Consider the following 22687-nt stretch of genomic DNA (forward strand, 5'->3'; position numbering starts at 1 on the left):
CTCGGCCCCGCCGACCTAGGGACACGTGCAGTCAGGTGTCTGAGGGACACAGGGCAGGTAGGAAGGCGCGAAGCCAGGTGGATTTGCGCTCGGGAGTGGAGCGCCGAGCGCTAGGACCGCACGGACGTCACGTTCCCGGAGAGGGCGGGGCTTGGGCGGTGCGCGCGCAGCCGCAGCCGGCGGCCCGATGGAGCCGGACTCCGAACCCGCGACCGTGGAGGTTCCCGCGGGGCGTGTGCTCAGGTGCTCCCCGGCACGGGGGCGGCGTGGGGGGGGTGGCGTGGGCCGGGGCCTCGCGGGGTGGCCGTGGTGCTGACCGCGTGTCCCCGGCTCGCCCCAGCGCCTCGGAACTCCGGGCGGCTCGTTCGCGGTCCCAGAAGCTGCCCCAGCGGTCGCATGGCCCCAAGGACTTCCTCCCGGACGGCTCGGAGGCCCAGGCCGAGCGGCTGCGCCTGTGTCGCCAGGAGCTGTGGCAGCTGCTGGCAGAGGAGCGCGTGGAACGCTTGTGAGAGGGGCTGGGGCCGGGGCCGGGTGGGCGGGGGCCGGGGACTGCCCGTGTAGACCGAGACGCCCCCAACCCACTCCTCGCCAGGGGCAGCTTGGTGGCCGCGGAGTGGAGACCCGAAGAGGGCTTCGTGGAGTTGAAGTCGCCAGCGGTGAGCGACCCGAGCATCTCCGCGTCTGGGGGGTGGATCTCCTCCCTTCGTTCCCTTAGCTGTTTGGTGACACTTGCGCTGATGCCCCACAGGGGAAATTCTGGCAGACCATGGGCTACTCAGAGCAAGGGCGGCAGCGGCTTCACCCCGAAGAGGCCTTGTATCTGCTGGAGTGTGTGAGTGGGCTCCTAGGGCTGTGGGAAAGGGGTTCAGAGTAAGGAATGGGAAGGACCAGGAAGAATTTAGAATTACGTTTTCGGAGAACTTAAAGGCGGACTTGGAGAACAGAAGAGAATGCCACACAGGCAGCAGCGATGATGCTAATCCTTTCTCCTAGCTGGTCATGGTTATGCAGTGATGCTGAGGGTGTGGGGGGGAGAGGGTCAGAGGCAAGAAGTTGACCCTATTTGACTTGGGCGCTGAAGGAAGGTTACACACAGCTAAGCCCTTGGTCCGCTTCCAGGGCTCTATTCAGCTCTTCTACCAAGACCTACCGCTGTCCATCCAAGAGGCCTACCAGCTGCTGCTGACTGAGGACACCTTGAATTTCCTACAATATCAGGTATCAGTTACGTCTCAAGGAGCCTCCCGTTGGTCAAGCTAATGGACGGTGACAAGTACCTCTGAGGTTGCAAACACAATATCACGGCTATAGGACAGTTAGGAGCCTGTGCGGGTCAGGCTTATAGTCAGAGGAAGCAGTTGGATAATAAAAAGTTACTAAGAAGCCAGGCATTGGGGGCGGGGGGGGGGGGGCGGGGCGGTGGTGCACTCTTTAATCCCAGTGCTTAGGAGGCAGAAGCAGGAGGATCTTTGTGAGTTCCAGGCCATCCATTATACTATATATTTGGAGACTCTGTCTCCAAACAAAAAGTACTTAGTGCTTCTCATGGTTAACCACGTATGTAATTCCAGCACTCTGGAAGCTGAGGCAGGACAATCTCAAGTCTAAGATCAGCTTGGGCTACCTAATGAAACCCAGCCTTAAACAGAACTACTAAACAAACAAGAACCAAATAGAGAATTAGTGCTAGGTGGAAGATCAAATTAGACAAGGAAAAAGATCTGTTCTGGACCATCCTTTCAGGAGAGAGACGGTGTAGGCTGGGCTAGGGGCAGTGAGCAGGAAAAGGTATGGCAGGAGTGTTTTGGAGGAAAGGTTGGATGACTGAGAGACTCAAGGCTTGTGACCACCATGGTGTCATCTAGCTGGGAAGACTGAGGTGGGTGTTTATATGGAAGACTAGGACCACTCAGGGGTTCTGTTTGATACAAAGTAACGTTGAGGTACTTCCTGGACATCCAGCAGGATTTCAGGCACACAGTAGATACAACCTAGAATGTAGGGTGAGGGCAAAGCTAGAAATATAACCTTGGATGTTTGCATGCTGTGGATAGTATAAGCCATTGTCTCTGAGGGCGTGCAACCAGCAGGGGACTGTCACTGTCCCCTGGAGCTCACAGATGTGGGAAGGTTAGTGAAGAGATGGGACCCATCCGTGATCAGGAGGAGAAGAGGAAACCACGCCAAAGCCTCTAGTACAACCTTCCATTCCTCTCTTTTTCTTCTTTTCAGTGTTCTGTTTTGAAACAGGATCTTACTGTGCAGATTTGTCTGTCCTGGAACTCACTATGTTGACCAGGCTGGCCTCGAACTCAGAGATCTGCCTGACTCACTCTCTCAAGTGCTAAGGTTAAAGGCCACTATGCCCTGCGCTCATTTTTAAAGGAGAAAACAATCAGTTGTGTTGAATGCTGGGAGGAGACTGAGTGAGATGGGGACACTTTTGGGTTTGTTCCTCCGCTGTGGGGACAGGACACGAGCAATAACGTGTGGCTACTTAGCGGAGACTATTCCCATCAAGTCTGTGGAGGGTTGGATAGGTGGGGTGATGTCTAACACTGTCTACCACTGTTTTGCCTAGACTTTAATGTCAGCATATCCTATGATGTAGGTCTTTCCCAGGAGGCCCACCCCTGTTTGTGTTTTTCTTTTGAGATTTGTATTGTCGATAAATTATTAGATGTCACTTGTACCCAGAATAAGAGACAGAATTCAAAGAGTGAAACTTCCTTGGAACATGGTGTTTGCTAGTTTACTTTTAGTTTTACTGGGGAAGAATCCAGCAGCCCGTGTATGCTAGCAAACTCTCGCATTGATCTGTGGCCCCGCCCACTCTTATTTTCTGAGTCAGGGACTTTGGAAATTGCATAGACTGACCTTGAACTCTCTCTGTACCCCAGACTGACCATGATTTTGTGATCCCCCTACTTTAGCCTCCCTAGCAGCTGGGATTACAAGCTTGAACCAGTAGGCCTGGTGCGGGTAATATTTATAATGGAATGTGTTTCAAGCAGTCCTGAGGTTGGAGCCTGGAGCTCTGTAGGAGAGAAAGTTTCGGGAGATAGAGGAAATGACTTGTGTTTGGAGAAACCACTATGTTACTGTAGAGAATGGACATCCAAGTCAGGCATGGGGGCACACGCCTTTGATCCCAGCACTGGGGAGGTAGAGGCAGGTGGATCTCTGAGTTCAAAACCAGCCTGGTCTACAAAGCAAGTTCCAAGACAGCCAGGGTTATATAGAGAAACCTTGTCTCGAAAAAAAAAGAGTGGACATCTAAGCCAGGCATGGTAGTACCTGTCACAATTTCAGCACGTAGAGGTTTAGAGGGAGAAATACGACTTTTGAGTAGTGTGAGGCTAGCTGGTCCACGTAGTTCCAGGATAGCTAGGACCGTATAGCAAGAGCCTTGCAAACAAACATGCAAACAAAAAGCATCTAAGATTTCCTTTTTCTTCTCCTGAGGTCTTCAGCCACCTGAAGAGACTAGGCTACGTGGTTCGCCGGTTCCAGCCGAGGTAAGTCCTTTGACTCATCCACTGCAGCTGGGGGGACCTGACTGACTGTTATAGTGGCCTCCACTTTCCTGGGGCCTTTGGCTACAGTGCAGCATGTGGGGGTGAATTCCATTCCTGCACTTTTTCCTGGGTTGTCAGACTGGGCTCTGCTCAGGTAATAACCAAGTACCTGCAGCTCACTGTGAGCGCAGAACTGCAGTAACCAGTGCCTGGCATGTAGGTGTGCAGGCCCATTTGTGGAGCGCGTGCAAGAGCGAGGGGCTGGATTTATAATTGAGGTGCCGTTCACATTCTTAGGCTGGGCTAGATCTCCCTCTATTACCTAGAGGTCCAGCTTTGCTGAATGCCACAGCCACTTTCGGACTTACAGTAGAAACTGGTGTTGCCTCTACAGTCTGTCCCCAAAACCCTAAAGCAGTTCCCCAAAGTGGGATCTGTTCTAGGGAGACAGGCATGGCTGTGTGCAGAAGTTCCTCCTGAGAATTGTTCCGTCACTCAGCAGTGTTATTGAGCACCTTCTGATGCTAGGCCCTGAACTAGTGGCTTAGGAAGAACAGAACGAAATCACAGCCGCTACCTGCTTATTATGTATTAAAGAACAGTAGCAAAACGCCATCACTTTGTAGAATCAGTACTTGAGAAGCTTGGACTCAGCTGCGGAGACCTACCCACACAAACTGGCTGCTCTTTTAAAGCGGTCGTCACCTAGGACTTGTGTAGTACAAAGATGCCCTCTGTGGAAGTGACAGGACTTGAGGTCTCATTTTGTAATTTTAATTGGCTTGGATTTAATGTGAATAGACACTCGTGGCTATCCACCATGCTGCGCCTGAACTGTGCAGCATTGGGAGCTATAAAAATACATAGTGTTGGGAGGGGATTTACAGCAAGTACAAGGACCTGAGCCCAGTCCCTCAGAACCCAAGGCCATGTGATTATCCTTATATTCCCAGCACTGGGGAGGCAGAGACAGGCAGATTCCTGGGGCTCAGCAGCGAGCCTGGCTTAATCAGTGAGCTGTAAGCCAACTAGAAACCCCCACCTCAAACAAGATAGACAGCTCCCAAGAGGCACTCTGCTGTTGGGTGCTCTCCCCTCCACACCCCTCTCTCTCTCTGTCTCTCTCTGTCACATACCCTCTCCCCTTCTCATAGCAGGAAGAGTGCTGTGGTGCTAAGTGATGAGGGTCTGAGCCCACAGTGTGTAACTGAGTGGGGAAGAAAAAAGATCCAAAGTAGTGTGTTAGTACAATGTCGGTTTTGTCAGGAAACAAAACAGAAACAAGCAGAGAAACAGTAGTGTGTATGTGCAAGAGATAAAAGTGTACTTGATGGCACGTTCCAGAACAGCCAGGGCTACACAGGTATTATTGCTGACACTCGGGACCTGGACAGAGGTGGGTGACTAGGCCCCTATGGCTGTTCCCAGGTACCCTTCCTTTGGGTATGGATCTGCCTCTGGCCTCTGGCTCATCCTTTTGGCCACTCCCTCCCAAATCCTGCCGGCAGCACCAGTCTGAGAAGGTGGATCTGTTGCCTGCCTGCTGTTCTCGCCCCACAGCTCTGTCGTGTCCCCTTATGAGAGGCAGCTTAACTTGGATGGCTATGCCCAGTGCCTGGAGGACGGGACTGGCAAGAGGAAGAGGAGCTCCAGCTGTCGGTAATGCCCCCTGCTGTTGCCACCCCAGGGATATCATGAGCTCCGGGCTTAAGAAGGGGCCTGTGATGCTCTCATACAGGCTTTGGGAGACAGTAGGGGTCCACCTCAATTCCAGTGGGACACACCTGTCCTGGTGACAGCAACAAGGGGAATGAATACACTGCTTTTCCTCCCATGTCTCTAAGGTCTGTTAGTAAGAAGGCTAAGGCTCTGCAGAACTCTCTGCCACCCATGAGCGGGGCAGCCTCCAGCCCACCTGCCTGTGACCAGAGTAGCCAGTACTCAGAGAAGCCCCAGGAGTCAAGCCCCAGAAAGGGCTCAGGACTCTCCTTTCAGGCTCTGGGGTCTTCAGAGCCTTGCCCTGCTCTGGCCAGGGAGGATATGGAGTGTGGCCAGGAGAATGATAAAATCAAGAATGGAGCCAAGGGGGCTCCTAAACCACGCTGGAACTTTGAGCAGATCTCCTTCCCCAACATGGCTTCAGATAGCCGCCACACCCGCCTGCCTGCCCCAGCCCCAGAACTGCTCCCCGCCAATGTCATTGGGCGAGGGACAGATGCTGAGTCCTGGTGCCAAAAGCTGAACCAGCGGAAGGAGAAGCTTTCCCGGAGAGACCGGGACCAGCAAGCAGAGGCGCAGCAGTTCCGGGAGGATGTGAACGCAGATCCCGAGGTGCAGGGCTGCTCCAGCTGGCGGGAGTACAAGGAACTGCTGCAGAGGCGACAGCTGCAGAAGAGCCAGCCCCGCCCTCCACACCTGTGGGGCCAGTCTGTTACTCCCTTGCTCAACCCTGATAAAGCAGATTCCCCAGGTATCCCCTCACTCTGCTATACGATAGGCCACTGGGAGCAGAAGGATCATGAGACTTGAAAAGGGCTATTTTGACCAGGGCTGGCTGATGCCTAAGGTATGAGAGGAGAAGGCTGCAGTGGCGTGGGCCCCGCAGAGGCTCCTCTGTAGGTGGGGACCGTGGCCCCAGCAGAGCCCAGATTGCCCAGGGACACTTGCATGGTGTACCCGCATCCTTAAGGCCATACCCAAGAATGCTGGATGGTTTTGCCAGCAACCAGTTTCAGGTCCCTCACCTTTACAGCCTGTTAGCCAGAACATGGTGGCACCACAGAGGTTTTAATCAAATAAGAGGAAAGTTCACTGTCTGTTCTTGGTTTTGGTTTTAAACACAAGGAACTAAGTCTGTGGTCTGAGCTAAGTGTAGTAACAGATTCAGAACTCTGTAAAGGCATCATGGGAACATGGTAGAGTGGTGGGTGAGGAGAGCAGGGTTACCAGATAAGCGTATTCTAAATACTGCTACTGTGTGGAGCATACCTTACTGAATACATTCTGGTAAATCTGGTGGTCCTAACCTGGTTAGCAGATTTGGTAGCACCACAGGAGCATGTAGGAAGTTGACTCCCCTTCTCCACATCTTTTTTTCACTGTCCTTGTAGCCGCGGTCCTTGAACATGTCTCCGTGCTGCAGACAACACATCTTGCTGACGGAGGTTACCGGTGAGTCTCAGCTGCGCTCGCTGTCTCCATGACACTGGCTGCCAGGTGGAGAGACAGCTGGGATTTGATTCCTGGAGTTGGGTGTGAGTCAGAGGATCACCCCAGGGACACCTGCCCACATACTTAGCTTCCAGTGACAGCTACTCTTGTGCGTCAGGGAAAGGGAAGAATGACAAGATGCTGGGTCTATCCCATGACTAAGCTGCTGTGCAGACGTGGTAGTAGGAGAGGGTTTGGTGTGGAGGGAGGTGGGAGAAGAAGTCCTTGTAACGTTTCTTACCTGGTCCTCAGGCTTCTGGAGAAGTCGAGAGGCTTGGAGATCAGCTTCGATGTTTACCAGGCTGACGCTGTGGCTACGTTCCGAAAAAACAACCCTGGCAAACCCTATGTCCGAATGTGCATTAGTGGGTACGAGACGACTGAGCAGTACCCTGCCTGCTGCCAGCCCCTCGCCTGATCCCTGCCACCAGCTTGCCAGTCCCTGAGAAGAATCTGAGGTCCAGAGGGTTAAGTGCCACCTATCTTAAGGCCATATGGCCAGTTGGTGCCATAGGAACCCAAGCATTTGAATCCTTGGCTCCTCATTACAGGCATTTTGCAGTAAACTCTCTTCCACTTTAGTCCTGGGCTCACTCAGCAGGAGGGAACTGATGTGAAGGGATTTCTGGCTAAGAGTGGTGAGAACCCACTCTGTCCTGCTGTCCCTCTACTCTGGGGCTCCTGGAAGTTCATCAAAGCCACAGAGTTTGTAAACAGCAGAGCCCGGGGCCAGTATTCTTGTATTCCTAGCTTTTTTGTCTTAGAGCCTTCCTGCTCTGGGAGGGGGGGCAGCCCAGGGCCGTGGGTGGGCTGTGACTAGGCCTCAGTTTAATCTTTATTCCTACAGATTTGATGAGCCTGTCCCAGACCTCTGCAGCCTCAAGCGGTTGACCTACCAGAGTGGGGATGTCCCCCTGATCTTTGCCCTGGTGGATCACGGTGACATCTCCTTCTATAGCTTCAGAGACTTCACACTGCCCAGGGATCTGGAGCACTGAAATGCAGCTGGGGGACTTCGATGCTCTCAGGGACCATGTCGGCTGACTCCTGTACAGGACTCATCGGGAACTGTCTGGGCCAGTGTGGTCTACAGCCCTGGGTATCTGCTGTTTGTAGGGGAGTGAAGCCTTGCCCCATGCCCTCTTGCCTGGCAGTGACCCCCTTGGAACTCAGGACTTGATTTCAGAGGCCCAGGAGATGGGGCAGAAGAGAGGACTCTGTGCCTTTTAAACAGTGGGGTGCCTGCTTCGTGCCATAAAGCCAAAGCCATTAAAAGAAATATTCTCTGCTGTGGTTGATCACTTACTGGACTACCCCTTCCCTTCGTTCCTCATTTGTCCACGCTGAACTTGTCTGTCTGACTTCTAACACCGAGGTCTGAAGGACGCCTGAGGAGACCGTCCTGTTGGTCCTAACCCGGGTGCAGCTGGGTGGTGGCTGAGAGGCCTCTGTCGGTTTGGATTCGACCCCAGCCACGCAGAGGGACCACCCCATGGTTCTTTCCCCCACATGTAACTTCCAAGCTTGAGCTAAATAAAACTAGCCTACCTGCAGTGTCTAGCCCTTTGGACCCCGGGCTCCAGTCGACCACTGAAGACAGAAGTGGGGGGCTCCCAGCAGTGGTTAGGCATCTCGCCATTATGCCTTCGTTCCCACAGGGCCCTACTCTTGGGTCTGAAACCTGCACCTGCGGGTCATTCTAGTTGGAAGGAACGCTCTTTTGAGGAGCCCGCCTGGCTATGCCCCTCTCTCAACAGCTGCGAGAGTAACATATCCTGATACCTGGCATCCATCCTAGAAGGCACCTAGGGACTATTTCCTGTTCCGGGAGGTGGTGGGACACTGGCAACAGGGAGCAGTCCTGTGACCAGGTGCGCGCAGGTGAGGGCGGGGTCGGGCTGGCTGCACTAGGTGAGTCTCCTCGCTGCTGCCCCGCCCCGCGCTCCTGGGGCCCCGATTGGCCAGAGCGCGGCCCCCGCCCCATTGGCTCCGCCTAGGGGGCGGGTCCAGGGGCGGGGCGCGAGCTCGGCAGGCTTGCCCTGTATGTAAATCGCGGCAGCTCCGCCCCCCCGCTCGCAGCGCCGGAGGTGAGCAGGAAGGAGACGGCCGCCCTGCAGCCCGTGGGCCGGCGCGGGGAACCGGAGCGGCGGGTGACGGGCGCCGAGGAACGCCGAGGCCTCTGGCAGGGCCCGGCCGGCGATTGCAGGTGAGCCTACCTGGCTTTACACTGTCTTCGAGGGCGCGGACCATTCGGGGCGGCGCGGCGCGGCGCGGCGCGAGGGGATCCGAGTCCCCTGGGCTTCCCCGGGCGGGTCGGAGAAGGCAGCGCCCAGGTCTGCCTTCCTTGCTCGTCCAGATCTCCGACGTTTGGCTCGTCCCGGAGAAAGACACCTGTAGAAAGTGGCTCTGAAAACTTGTCTTTTCCTGTTTCGCCACACGGATTACCAAACTTGGGACTCGGGTTTGCACAATCTTGTTGGCTTTCGGGAGCAGGGAACAGGTGTCTGGCCTGGCTGGGTACAAGGGGACACGGTGAGCGGAGACCCAGTCCCGGACCCTCGAGCGAGGCGCCTGGACTCAGAGCCGGGCGACACGGCTTCCCGTGACCCGGCGTCCGCCAGCGGCGTCTGGAGAGTGTTACCTTGGCGGCTTAGCCCTTACCTCTACCATCTGGGCTCTCTCCCTGCCCGCCCTTTGTGCCTCCTAATCCTCCGACGCAGGAAGTCCGCGGGTGGGACCTGGTTCTCTCGTAGAAAGGGGCCACTTCTACGCTCGGGGCGGCTTTGGACACCTTTAGCCGACGGTATGGAGACCCAGACTGTTTTACACGCTGATAGCTGGGGGTTGCACTGTGGGACTTGGCAAGGAGTGGAAAATTCTTGTCAAAGAAAGTGTGCTGTGCTTTCACTGTGTTTGAACAGTTGGTGGACACACTGGGCCTTAGTTGTGGGACGTGGCCATAACTGGGGTAACCGCGGTGTAGCTCTTAAAGGTTTTCACCTGAAACAGGTGAGCTTCCGGTAAGGAGGGCGGGACTTAGATACCGCGTCCCTTCCCTTGGGTACCTACGTTGGTGCAGGCTTTGGAGACTGAGGCCGTTCTGAGCCGGGAGAGAATGGGTGTGTCAGGGTAACAAGGAAATGTTTGTGGGAAGAACTGAGCTGCGCTGCACGGCCGAAGAACTGTGGCCTCCCTAAGAGAAAGCAAAGTTAGAGAGAGTCTGGGAGAAAATCCCCTGGGTCCCTGTAGTAAGCTACCCAGAGAGGCGGGAGGATGGAGGAAGAAATGTTTCTACTGTACAAGACCGGTAGGTTTGTTTGTTTGCTTGCTTGCTTGTTTTTTGGTTTTTTGGTTCGAGACAGGGTTTCTCTGTGTAGCCTTGGCTGGCCTGGCACTCTGTGGAACAGGCTGGCCTTGAACTCACAGAGGCTCGGCTCTGCCTCCTCAGTGCTGGGATTAAAGGCGTGCACCACTACCACCCAGCTGAGTTAGGAAGTTTTAAGTTATCTGCACGCAGAACATTTGACAGGACTCAAAGCAAGCTTGCTGTTCTCTGATCAGCTCCTGGAGAGCATTTCCAGGTCCTCGGAACATCCTGCATCTCTACTCTTCCTTGAGGCAATGATGGCTCCTCTTTAGATATAGATTGGGATAATTTTAATTATATCAAAATATTTAGTCTCAAGCCAGGCATGGTGGCATATGCCTTTAATCCTAGCACTTGGGAGGCAGAGACAGGTGAATCTCTGAGTTCGAGGCCAGCCTGGTCTACACAGAGAAACTGTCTTGAAAAACAAATTTAGTCTCTTATTACATTTAAATTTTATTTGTATCTGTGCTTGTGTGTATGTTTGGGCATGCACATGTTGTGGTGTGTGTGTATGTATGTATGCATGTATGTATGTAGGTCATAGGACAACTTTCTCTTCCACCATGCAGGTCCTAAGGATTGAACTCCGGTCATCAGGCTTGTTGCCAGGTGCCTTTACCTGCTGAGCTATCTTGCTGGCCATAAAATAATACTCAGTGAACAACAGTATCAAAAACAAAAAAGAAAGGAAGGCTCATATGTTCATTTGAAGAACAGACAAGGAGCTGGATGGGCAGCTTATCCCTGCATCCCAGCACTCCTGAGACAGGCAGGAAGGTTGTACAAACTGGAGGACAAACGGGGCTACAAAACCAGTCTCTTGATTTTATTTTTGATTTTTCAAGACAGAGTTTCTCTGTGTAGCCCTGGCTGTCCTGGAACCCCATCTGTAGAACTGCCTGTCTCCCAAGTGCTGGGATTTATTTATTTATTTATTGGTTTTTTGGGACAGAATTTTGCTGTATAACCTTGGCTATCCTGGAAGTCTACGTAGACCAGGATGGCCTTGAATTCACAGAGATCCGCCTGCCTCTGCCTCTCTAGTGCGCCACCACCACCTGGCGTGATTTTACTTTTATGTGTGTGTGTGTCTGAGTGAGTGTATGCCACATGTAGACGAGACCAGATGACATCAGAGCTACAGGTAGTTGATGAGCTGCCAGACGTGGGTGCTGGGAATGGAACTGAGTCCTCTGGAAAATGTTAACTGCTGAGCCATCTCTTCAGCCCTAAGACCCTTTTTCGAAAAACACACAGTAGCCTCGTTCCCTAACATCAGATGGCTCTGAACCCTGTCTTCCAGCTCTTGCCGAATAGTCTTAGGTCTGACACTTAACCACACTGGGCCTGAGTGTCCTAGTGGTTGCTGAGAACATGTAAACACGAGATCACATGACCTCGTACCTAGCAGGTGTCCCCCCACCAGAATCTGTTAACTTTCCTAGAAGGATTTAAAAAGAAAAAGGAAAAAGGAAAGTGCCAGTTGGCCCCTTGTAGGCTTTTGGTCTCTGAAGCTGAAGGTCTGAATTTTATCATGAGGACAGGTATCATGGGGAGAGGGCATTGACCTTTCCTAGTCTGACATCCTCCTTTCTCTGGTCCTTAAAAATTAATTCCCTTATTCTTTTGGGAAAGCCAGGGTGGAGGGCTGATGGGCAAGACATTCTCCCTGTCCGTGTGTGTCCGTTTGTCTGTGGCTCTGAGTCTGTCTTCTGAGTGTAGAACCTGTGATCTGTTTCCGCCCAGACGTCCCCTCTCCACTACACCCTGTGGGGGGCGGGCAGGGGAGTGAGAACATTCCTGCGCTGCTCCATGCGTCCTCAAGACACTTGAAGGGAAGGTGCCCTTCCTGCCCTCTTTCTCCCTGCCCCTGCCTGCCCTGAGAGAAAAGATTTGGAATCAGCCTGTGGCCCTTTGCTCTCCTGGATGGGTCTGGCAGAACCTTGGGGCCTTGTGGGGAGACTGAGCTTCTTGGTTTTCTAAGACACCCAGGAGCAGCTGTTGAGACACCTGAGTTGGGTACCACTGGAGGCTGGAAAAACTGACGCTATCTCCAAGGTGGCTCCTTGGAGCAGCATCGGCAGCTAGACGCACTCGGGCTGGGGGGGGGGGCCTCTTATCTCCCAGTGATACTGTTATCTCGCTCCTCCTGGGCCGGGCATGCCAGGTCTGCTGGACAACTTTTGTTTTCCTCTGCCCAGGCAGGATCCAGAGCAGGAGATGGGCGCTGCCCTGCCCATCAGGGCCACCTGTACTACGTGGCCTCCCCAGACTTGGCTTCCTAGAGATCCCAGGGAAACCCTTCCTAGCTGTGCCCTACCTACTCCCTTTGAGACGGCTTTCTCTGTCTTCCCTGCCTCAGGAAGCTGGTCCTGTGAGGAGTCAGTTGCCCTTCCCAGGAACCTCGATGATGAATTCTTGAGTTAGGAGAGGCTCCTTTGGGCGTGGGGACGGGGAAACTGAGAGGTGTCTGACTCTACCCTTTAGGAATTCAGCAAGAGACTGGAGCCCTCTCTTGAGGGACTTGACTTGGTGCTACCAGGAAAAATAATATTATTATTTTAAATAATATTATTCTGGGATATTCCTCACCAAGGAGTTGGTATCCTGAAGCCACAATCTGTGGCAGGGTCTCAGGTATCCTGAGAGGATGTCACATATGACACCCATGTGACTTGAGGCCAGAAGAGGAAAGTTCTCTGAGGACCCTGTAAACTCCATCTCAGCATTCTTCTTTTTTCTTTTCTTTTGTTTGTTTTTCAAGTCAGGGTTTCTCTGAGTGACAGTCTTGTCTGTCCTGGATCTCTATTTGTAGATCAGACTGGCCCTGAGCTCACTGAGATTCACCTGCCTCTGCTGGGATTACAGGTGTGCGTCACCACTGCCAGGCCGCCTCAGCATTCTTAAGGGCAATGGCTAGGGAAGACCGTGCCTACCTAATCTCCGGACTGACTGCTTAATCATTGATTTAACAATAAGTTCTCATTGTTTCTTGGTCCTGTCTTGGAATTTTCTTTCTTTCGAAGTGCCGGAGATCCCCGATGACAGAAAATAAACAGCATTAGCAGGTAATATGAGCTGTAGACTAGAAAGAACCAAAGAAGGGGTTGGGATGTCCCTTGGTGGGTAGAGCTGTATGTGGCTTTGCAAGGTTGGCCTTGACAAGAGGGGGATATTTGAGTTAAAGACTTGAGGAGACAGGGGAGTTCTGAAAATAAAATCTGAGTGCCTCAAATGCTGTGTGGCCCTGGGGACGAAACTGCCATCGTACTCTCCCCCTGTAACTGCTGGGACAGCCATTCTCTTCACATTTAGGGGCTGATAGCGGGTCCTAGGATAAGGCTGGCCTGGGGCTGGGTAACCCAGTCAACTGTCTGCCTCCCAGAGAGCTTTTGTACACTTTACTGGGGAGCCTGATGTGGGGATGTCAGAGAAGCTTTCAAGGACACTGGATAGAACCCTCAGAGGATCCTGGGTTCCTCTCTCTGTGTTGTGGGACCAGGAATGGGAGGCCAAGCCCAAGCTAACCTCTTAGCTTAGCCCTTGTATCCTGGAGAAGGAGCCGAAGGTGCTTAGAGGATTCCGGAGTCAGCCAGATTGGGACTTGGATGGATTGGGACAGTTTGAACTTGATGCGGTCCTGAGTCGGCTATTGTGTCAGTAATTGGAGGAACGAATGAACTAATGCAAGGGAGAGGCTTGGGGACGTCTAGCCTCAGCTAGCTCCCGCTCTCCTGTTATGACCTGACAACAGCCTCTGTCCCGTGGGCTCCTAGGTTCTATCTACATGGAAATTATCTCTTATTTGGGGTTTGCTGGTCAGTCAGGCTTGCCTGGGGCCTTCGGGAGACTGAGTTTCCCCAAGCAACACCAGTCCTTGAAGAGTAGCCATGGACCTCTGAGTTGGCACAGACAGAAAAGCAGCTGCCTCAGTACCTTAGCGCCCCGCCCTACACTCTGTCAGTGGGAGGTGCATGGGCGTTCTCACATCCGCCAAGCAGGAGGCCAAAGCCACACACACTGGCCTCACACAGGATGTTGGGGAAGGGAGGGGGCCAGTCCCTTGATCAGTGACTGTTGTGGGAAGCCCAAGCACGGGGGACAGGTGAGGGAAGCTTGGATTCCACAGTGTGCTCCTGAAGAGCCCCAGGGATTCTGGGTGAGGCTCCAACAGGACAGATGGACTCTGCTGGGCCACAAGTTGTTTGCGTGGGAACACATTAGCCCAGGCACCCCATAGGAGATGTCCGACTTGGAGATCCCCACGTCCTACCCAGACGTGGCCAGATCCGAACCTGAGACAAGGCCACCCCTGCAGTCACTCTTGGACTCATTCCACACACAGGGCAGTGACTTGTGTGGATAATGGTCCGCATGGCTCACATGGCCACCCCCGAGTCTTGAGTGCCTGCCCCTGTAGGAGCCGAATAGGGGGATGGCCCAGAGGCTGGTCTGGTTCTGATCGGGGGTGTGACCAGCAGGGTTAGAAATGGAGACGGATTCATCTTTAGAAGTTAGGGAGCATAGGAGCCATTTTTCTTTCTTTCTTTCTTTTTATTTTTTTAATTTTTTTTTTTTGATTTTTCGAGACAGGGTTTCTCCATAGCTTTTGGTTCCTGTCCTGGAACTAGCTCTTGTAGACCAGGCTGGCCTCGAACTCACAGAGATCCGCCTGCCTCTGCCTGGGATTAAAGGCGTGCGCCACCACCGCCTGACTAGGAGCCATTTTTCTATAGAAGCCGGGCCTCAAATAGCCACATGGTGACCCGAATGACCGCCTCAGTTTCTCATTAGCGTCTGGTTTCCTCCCAGCTGACGATTGCATGCTCTCAGCTTTGTGTCTATATGGGTCTGTAACGGGGTGTCCCATCCACTGAGGCCAACGTGGCTAAACAGGAATCCTGTGTTCCCTGAGCGATCGCACCTGCAAGATGGAGACAGACACACAGACAGACACACACAAACATACTCGGGGGACACATCTCTTCCCCTTTGATCCTCCTATGTCCCTGAAGACAAACCTAACATAAATGTCATAACCTTTTCATCGCGTGTCTGTGTGTCTTATTATTTCTAGTAGATTCTACCTTGCTTCAAAACCCAGTATACTACTCCTTTCTCAGTAAATAGACTTCTGCTGCAAGGTTGAGCCCCTTGTCCTGTCCCTTGTCCCTTGTCATATAAAGTTGCTTCTCATTCTCCTTATAGCTTACTAACACTGGAGCTGGATATGTGGCCCACCCATGTGATTCTTTTTTTTTTAATATTTATTTATTTATTATGTATACAGTATTCTGTCTGTGTGTATGTCTGAAGGCCAGAAGAGGGCACCAGACCCCATTACAGATGGTTGTGAGCCACCATGTGGTTGCCAGGAATTGAACTCAGGACCTTTGGAAGAGCAGGCAATGCTCTTAACCTCTGAGCCATCTCTCCAGCCCCCCACCCATGTGATTCTAAGTAATCATTTCATTTTATTATTTTTAGGTGTGTGTGCGTGTTCATGCATGTGAGCGGGTACATGTGACGTGTACGTGTATGGGGGTGGGGCTTGGGCCGGGGTCACCCTCAGATGTCATTGCCCAGGTACTTTCCACTTTGTTTTTGGAGGCAGGATCCTTCACGGAACCCACCAAGTCTGTTAGACTGTCCAGTGGGCACCAGAGATCCTTCTTCCTTTGCCTGTGTGCTGAGATTACAAGCACACACCACACCCAGCTTTTTCACCTGGGCTTTGGAGGTCAGGCTCAGGTAGGTCCTCACGCTTGCGAGACAGCTGTCTCCCCAGCTGAGCTATCCCCATAGCTTGGGGGCAACCAGGCGTTGCAAACAGGACCAGGGTCAGATCAGGTGAGGAATGTGTATTTGAATCCTGCTGCTAAAGGGGCGGGAATGTTCTTCAGGAGGCAGAGGCAGGCATATCTCTGTGAGTTCCAGGACAGCCAGGGCTGTACAGAAAAAAAAAGGGGGTCAAAGAGGAGAGGGCACGTGGCGTGGTGGGACAGGTGACGTCCCCGAGGCCCTGCCTCTGGCTGTCCCTTTCATCTTTCCGGTGTGTCATCTGTGCTATGCTATGCCGCGCTGTGCGGGGTCTCTATGATCTCAGCCTAGACTTGCCCCAGTGCTCCTGGAATGCGCTTCTTGTTCTGCCCTGAGGCACTATGCTTCTTCCACCTGCCTGACCCTCTGACCCCTTAACCCTGCCCCTACCTGTGTGGCCCTCACTTCCTCCACTGAGGTCCTGAATAGGGGTATTGACTCCTCCAGTCTTTCAGCCAGCCAGCAGTCCGTCAGCAGGTAAGGAATGTCCACTCCATGCAGGCAAGATTCAACAGGGTAAGGGGCCACAGTAATGTCCACTCCATGCAGGCAGGATTCAACAGGGGAAAGGGGCCACACTGTTGAATCAGTGCGAGGTCGCTGCCTTCCCAGGCTGTCAACAGGGTTAAATCAGTAATTGCTTCTCATCTTCTGCTCCGCGGGCCAAGGTTTGAGGAGAAAAGTCAGGAGGGAACCGTAGGGAGCCACCAATTTCAGCCCGAGGAGGTAAGGGGCATTTGAGCAGTGAGGGTTGTGTGTGGGCATCCAAGATGGTATGCCCCGTAGAGCGCGGTGACCGTGTCGGCACTGATCAAAGACACTCTGCTAGGCTTCCCCTCCTGCAACCCCTGGGCACTTTGTTTTCCCCATAGGCCTGAACTAAAGATTCTAAAGAATCTGCTGCTTCCTCCCCTCTCCCACCATCACTGAAGCATCCTTGGACCCAGCACGGGGCTTGCTGGGTGCCAGGCACTGTACCACAGATTCAGCCTTTGGCGCTACCCTCTCTCCTTCCAGATTGCCTCCCTCATAGCTTGTCTGCCCAGGAGTCACCAGGCTTGGGGGCTGTAGGTATGCACCCCTATTCTTCCTTTTACCTCCCCATTTCCCAGGAGTAGGCTAGGCAGGCGGAATCTGCCCGGTATCAGGCTTCACAGCCCCTGCCTGACTTCCTCGGCTGCTCCAGAGAACTTGCTTATCTCCAGTAACTGGCCTGGGGTGGGAGGAGGTGGGGGCTTCCTGAACTGAGTCTAGCCAGGCCTAAACCTGTCCTCTAAGGAGAGGTGGCGTGTTTTCATGCCTTGCCTTGGGGCAGTTACATTGCCCCCCACGCCTGTCCCGCCTCCACCTTGGTTCCAGCTCCTAAGTCCCTCTTCTATCTCCCAAGCCACTGGGGTCCTTCCTGGGGGGTGAGCAGCAAGACCCCTGCAAGGTCGCCGAGTCCTGCCAGTCTAGTTTTTACCAGCTCTGAAAGCAGTGGCCAGGTATCAGGTTCCAAACTGCTTGGCTAGCTTTGAGCTCATGGCCTGTGGGAGTATGTGCGCGTGCCCCTGCCTTTTAACTGTGGGCGTGTAATTAGGCATCCCCGCTCGTAATGACCGTCCCTCATCCACTCCTTTATAAGCCCTTCGATTCCAGCGTTAGTCACCCTTGGTCAGAGCTGAGTTCTGCCGCTTCCTATGCAGTGGTGACCTTGGGTGAGTTGCTTAGTCTGTGGCCTGGCTTCCTCTGTCAGGTGGTTGTTCCGCTTGCCCTCTCAGGTGGCTTCCGCCTGAGCTGAGGCTGGTGTTTACTCTGCCATCACAAACAACAGAGGGCAGGAGGTACTCCCAACCTGCACCCACATATTCCTGAGGTTATCTGGAGTTTCCCTCTGTGACTAGATCAAAAAAATATTTAAAACTATCAACAGGTACATTCCGGGGAGTCTGGACCGGTCCCTGGTGGTGGACAGCAGGGCTTAAAGGGGCACTGGGGTTGGTGGCCACCATGGAGTGTTCTGCCCTCCTGACCAAAAGGGGCGTCTCCCCTCTCTCCTGCCACCTTCTGCCTTTGAGCTCCTGTGGGGGTCCTTAGCACAGATGGCTGGTCTCTCTTGTCCCTTCCCTGGAGTTTGTAGGTCTCTTTCCCAGAGAGTCACTCCCAGCTTCCTGTGCCTTCTGACCCAGTGACCCCGACTGGGGAGGGGAGAGCCTGCACCCCAGGAGCCGGAGCTGCTGATTTACGAGCTTGCGCCACCCTCCCCCACGGCTGGAATGTTCAGCTAGCCAGCTCAGCTGTCTGTTCAGAGGCAGGGACGGCTGCAGTCTGGGGGCCTGTTTTCACTTCCAGCCCCAGGAGCTCCCAGGACTTTGATGCCACATGCTTGTTCCGTTCCTTGACTTGTGGAGCTTCAGATGACTTGTGGGCACCCAGATCTTCCCAACATCCCACCCCCACCCCCACCTCCCAGAGTGGTTTGGCTTCTCTACAACGTGTAATCTCTAATCCCCACCCCCATCCCCCACTGCAAATAATGGCTTTTTGGTTGTCCCCAGAGGGTGACAGTTCCCCTGGGACTGGTCCCTGGCTTTTGGTTTGGAAGTGAACTAACTGCCCTGCGGATCCTTTGCAGGGGATGTTGGCCACTGGCTTTCTTCCACAACCTCAATGTGATGTGTAGCAAGTCCTAGTTACCCACCCACCCGTGGAGGCGGTGGGGAGTGGCCTCCAGCCACTAGGACCCCCAGTCTTAAATCCACAGGGTCCTTTCAATGTCCTGGCCATTTGATTGATTGCAGAGCCGAAGATTAAGGGCCTTGCACGCCAGACAAGTACTCCACCACTGAACTAGATCCACCCCGCCCCCAGCCTTCGGGATATCTTTCGAACCTGGCTTAGATAAGAAGCACCCCCCACCCTTGGTTGAGGCTGGTGTCCCACGCTGCCCCAGGGTAAACACTTAGCGTACTTTGCTGGCCTGTCTCTCTGTCTGTCCCTACCCACAGTGGGCTCCTCGCTGAAGGGTGCTGGCTGTGTTTGTTTTCTTTATTAATCTAGAGTGGAATGAAGGAAGCTGGTCCTATAATGGACCTGGGCCCCTGTGTTCCTAGGGATAGGCCTGAGTGTCCTTTGGTCAGCGGGAGCTGCTGCTACTGGAAGCTGGAAGTTGCAGTTAGCTGCTGTGTCCCCTCCCCCAAGGAGTCAAAAATAGTTTCCCCTTGGGCTGGGAGCGCTTCCTATGGTAGGTGGGTGGTTTGGGGGGCCTTGATCTGGTTTCTTTATTAGGTACAGGTGTCTTCTCTTGATTTGGACTCTACTGCAGCCCCTGGGAAAAGGAGCCTCTTTCGGGAGTGACAGGAAATAGGGTCTCATTTTGTACCCCTCACTGGCTTCAAACTTTTGGTCCTCTGTCTGTCTTCCCAGTTGCCTAGGTTACACTTGTGCCACCATGCACACCTGAAAAGGAGCCTTTGTAGGTACACAGGGAACTTAGGGAGCTGCAACTGGGGATCAGCAGTGGGGTGAAGCTAGGATTGACCTGGGGACCCCAGCAGCCTCATGGAGCCAGACCTTGGTCCCCTGCACTAGCGGCTGGGTCCTTTGATAGGCTCCCTGAAGGGCTGGCCCAGGTGCATGCTGACCCCACCCCATCCTGGGTGGTCCTGTGGAAACTGCCCCAGGTTCCTCCCTAGCTTGTCCCACTGGAGCTCTGACCAAGGAGTTCCACAGGACTGCCTTGCCTCCACCAACCTTGCAAAGTTTCTCTTTCTGGAATTTTATGGTTTTTCAGAAAACAGGTTAACAATTAAGCTAATTAACCTTAGGGCCTCTGGCCCTCCGTGTTCCCATAAAGCCAGGCTAAATGGCTTCCTCCCCCAGCTTCTCCTGCTCCCATTATGGTATCTGGTGGCATTAGAACATCAGCCAGGGAAGGACAGGCACAGGCCTCCAGGAACCAAGGTCTCACTGACTTCCTGTTCTGGGCCCACACAGGGAAGGGAGTACCGGAAACTGCAGGTGAAGCTAGGTTTGGGCAGAGCAACTGGAGGCTGCCTGTCAGGGATGACCCTGGGCTTGGGCAGCTGTGGCCTGAGTGATCCTGGGCCTGGGCTCACGGGCACCTTTGTCTTTGGCAGGGCTCTGGTGGAGACTGCAAACTGAAGATGAGACGGTTCCTGAGAACGGGACAAGACCCTGCCCGGGAAAGGTTAAAGCGGGATCTGTTCCAGTTTAACAAGGTGAGTGGTGAGGGAGAGCAGGGGTGCTCTGGGTTCCTCACTATGGGAAAGACCCCACGACAGTATTCTAGCAGGAGTAGACAGCTTTCCTAGGAAGAGATACATTGTTTGTGAGACGGGGCTCACTGTCTATATAGCTCTGGTTGACTTGGAACTCACAGAGATCCACCTGCCTCTGCCTGAGTGCTGGGATCAAAACGGCACGTGTCACCACCCTGTCTAGGAATGACATTTTTCTGTGATTTGGAATTCCTTGTCCCAGGTCTCTCTCTGGCTATCTCACTCTGCAAGTTACTCTATCAAGTCTCTGCCTTTCTACTTACAATGAGCACAAAAACGATCGGCCCGCCTGCTTTGTCACAGGGTTGTGCAGGGCGCTGAGGGACAGAAAAGATGAAAGCACCTTGAGATCTGATATAATAACATCCTTATGATGCTACAGTCCCTGGGGCTGAGGACCGCCCCAAAGGAAACAAAAGCTTTCCCTGCAAGCTGGACACAGACTCCAGCCTAGGGACCAGCACGTGCAGGAGGGGGCCAAAGTTGACATCTGAAGGGCCAGGAGCTTTGCTGGACTGCTCCAGGAGACCTGGCCTTGGAAGGCCTGCACAGGCCCATAAAGAGGACTGTGGCGTGGTTCATTAGCTCCTAGCTCCTGCCACCAGCAAACTGGAGCTGCCTGGGGGCAATTAGCCTTCGCCCTCTGCTTTGATCCTTGTCCTAGTAGATTGTAAGCCTGAGTCAGCCATCCTCTCCCCTGGGGTCTGAACCTCCAGGACAGGACACATCTTATAGGTGGAACTCTGACCTCTTCCTCCTCCTCCTCCTCCTTCTTCTTCTTTTCTTCTTCTTTCTTGTATTGAGGATTGAACCCAAACCTTTATAGTAGGCAAGCCCTCAACTGAGCAGCCCCTCCATCCATGCCTTTTGTTGTTAGGTTTGGAATCCCCTCACCCTGAAAGGAACGAGTAAGTTCAGACTCCTCCTTTCTGTGTTGTCTTGATTTATTTGTTCATTTGAGAAGTGTAGAAGTCGGCTCACCCAGGTCCAAAGCCACCTCTACCACTTAAGGACTGGGAAAATGCGTGTCACCTATGCAGTGGGCTTGTATACAGACATCACTGGGAATAGGGGAGCTTTGTGTTAGCACCGTGGCCCAGAAAACTTAGCTGCTGTGTCTTGTTTATCAGCCTGTGCCTCCTAGATCTGTGTCCAGAAAGTTGCATGTCAGGGTCCCGCTCACCCGCTGTTTCCCAGCCCCGTGGGAGGTGTCGCCTTGGAGTTTTTCATAACACCTGCCCCTAGAATCAGGCCTCCCCAGAGATTGCTTCAGAGATTGCTTCTTTCCCTGGCTGGCTTTTAAGCCACAGGCCGTCGTCTGGTGCGGGTGTTGGGAACAGGGTGACACCCTTACTCCTGGGTGCTGGGTGTGAGTCTTAGAACCAGTCAGTATCCGTCAGCTGGCCCGAGTGACCCCCAGGAGCTGGGTGTAAGTCTTAGAACCAGTCAGTATCCGTCAGCTGGCCCGAGTGACCCCAGGTGCCACTGCTGTCCTTGGTGATGCTAGAATCTCTCACTGGGAAAAGGAGGCCAATTCTAGCAGAAACCAGACAGACTGGCTCAGCAAAGGGATAAACCTAGGCCTCAAGTTCCTCTGTGCTATGGGTGAAGCTGGGTGGGTGGGGCTGGGGTGAAGGAGTCTTACCCCTGCCTCTAGTGTGCCCCACTGGTGGTCCCCAAATAATGTGGCCTCATGGGATGTGAGGGTGGCCTGGAATTCCTCAACCTCTTACTAGTCAAACCTAACCTACTCTATACGTAGACCAAGGCCTGGGTCTATAAGACTTGAATTGGTAAGGCCTTTGCCCTTCAGTCTTGGTGGAAAGGGGCTGATGGGTAAACAGGAGGGAAGGCCTGGGTACACCAAGACCTCGAGGTTCTGAGAGTGTGGTGAATCTAGCAGGGTAGGATTGGAAGGTAAAGTCAGATTCTGGAGGATTTGAGACTCAAGAATCATACCCATGGCAGCCCCTCTCCATGGCCCAGGAGAAAGCTGTACCATCGGAGCCTGGTTAGATTCTGATCATGGCAGTCAGTGTCCCAGTGACAGTTTAGAAAAGACGATTCAGGTTGAGAGGACGGCCTGAGCAGGGTGTCTCACCCTCCACAGCGGTGACGTCTGGGCTGTGCTGAGAGGCCTGCCTGGGGCACTGCAGTTAGCAACACCCTGGTTCTGACTAGATGCCAGTCTCGTGCCTCTGTCCGGATGTGACAATACATCCAGACACTGTCAGTTGTCACCTGCGGATTGCAGTTGCTCTTGGCTGGGAATTCTTTTAGGGGATCCTGGTTTCTGAGACCTGGTGAGAGATGTAAGGGGGGAAAAGGCAGAAAAAGAAGGACCGAGGGTCCCTGCCAGGAGCAGCGAGGGGCCCATTGAGAGAAATGGTCTACCTGGCCTTTTGTTTGTTTTTGTTTTTGAGAAAGGGTCTCCTGTAGCCCTGGCTAGTCTGGAGCTTGCTATGTAGACCAGGGTGGCCTTGAACTCA

At 53.5% G+C, this 22687-nt stretch overlaps 2 protein-coding genes across 4 annotated transcripts in view; both read left to right on the forward strand.

Moving 5' to 3' along the window:
- Positions 1–141: 141 nt before the first annotated feature.
- Positions 142–8273, forward strand: Tsen54 (tRNA splicing endonuclease subunit 54). Of its 2 annotated transcripts, none has more exons than XM_075990103.1 (11): positions 142–243; positions 341–505; positions 593–656; positions 749–832; positions 1120–1218; positions 3466–3518; positions 5079–5177; positions 5363–5988; positions 6629–6689; positions 6981–7097; positions 7311–7561. In XM_075990103.1, the coding sequence occupies exons 1-11, from the start codon at positions 188–190 to the stop codon at positions 7546–7548; spliced, it is 1662 nt and encodes a 553-aa protein (XP_075846218.1). In that variant the 5' UTR covers positions 142–187; the 3' UTR covers positions 7549–7561. The 2 variants fall into 2 exon arrangements, with proteins under 2 accessions (XP_075846218.1, XP_075846219.1); XM_075990104.1 differs by lacking the exon at positions 7311–7561 and adding an exon at positions 7576–8273 and having other exon boundaries at positions 143–243.
- A 543-nt stretch (positions 8274–8816) lies between these two features.
- Positions 8817–22687, forward strand: part of Llgl2 (LLGL scribble cell polarity complex component 2) — a 35862-nt gene continuing 21991 nt past the window's right edge. For both annotated transcript variants that reach the window (XM_075990095.1, XM_075990094.1), the window contains exons 1-2: positions 8817–8934; positions 20037–20138. In XM_075990095.1, the coding sequence (XP_075846210.1) occupies positions 20064–20138 (75 nt within the window). In that variant the 5' untranslated portion in view covers positions 8817–8934; positions 20037–20063. The remainder of the gene's footprint in view (positions 8935–20036; positions 20139–22687) is intronic.

Source organism: Microtus pennsylvanicus, chromosome 11 (assembly GCF_037038515.1).
Source record: "Microtus pennsylvanicus isolate mMicPen1 chromosome 11, mMicPen1.hap1, whole genome shotgun sequence".
Taxonomy (NCBI): Eukaryota; Metazoa; Chordata; class Mammalia; order Rodentia; family Cricetidae; genus Microtus; species Microtus pennsylvanicus.

Excerpts from the sequence above, each read along its gene's own strand:
- Tsen54 (XM_075990103.1), top strand. The coding sequence starts at position 188 with ATGGAGCCGGACTCCGAACCCGCGACCGTGGAGGTTCCCGCGGGGCGT. Across the intron at positions 244-340 it reads CCCGCGGGGCGTGTGCTCAG|CGCCTCGGAACTCCGGGCGG; the intron begins GTGCTCCCCGGC and ends GGCTCGCCCCAG. Across the intron at positions 1,219-3,465 it reads TGAATTTCCTACAATATCAG|GTCTTCAGCCACCTGAAGAG; the intron begins GTATCAGTTACG and ends TCTTCTCCTGAG.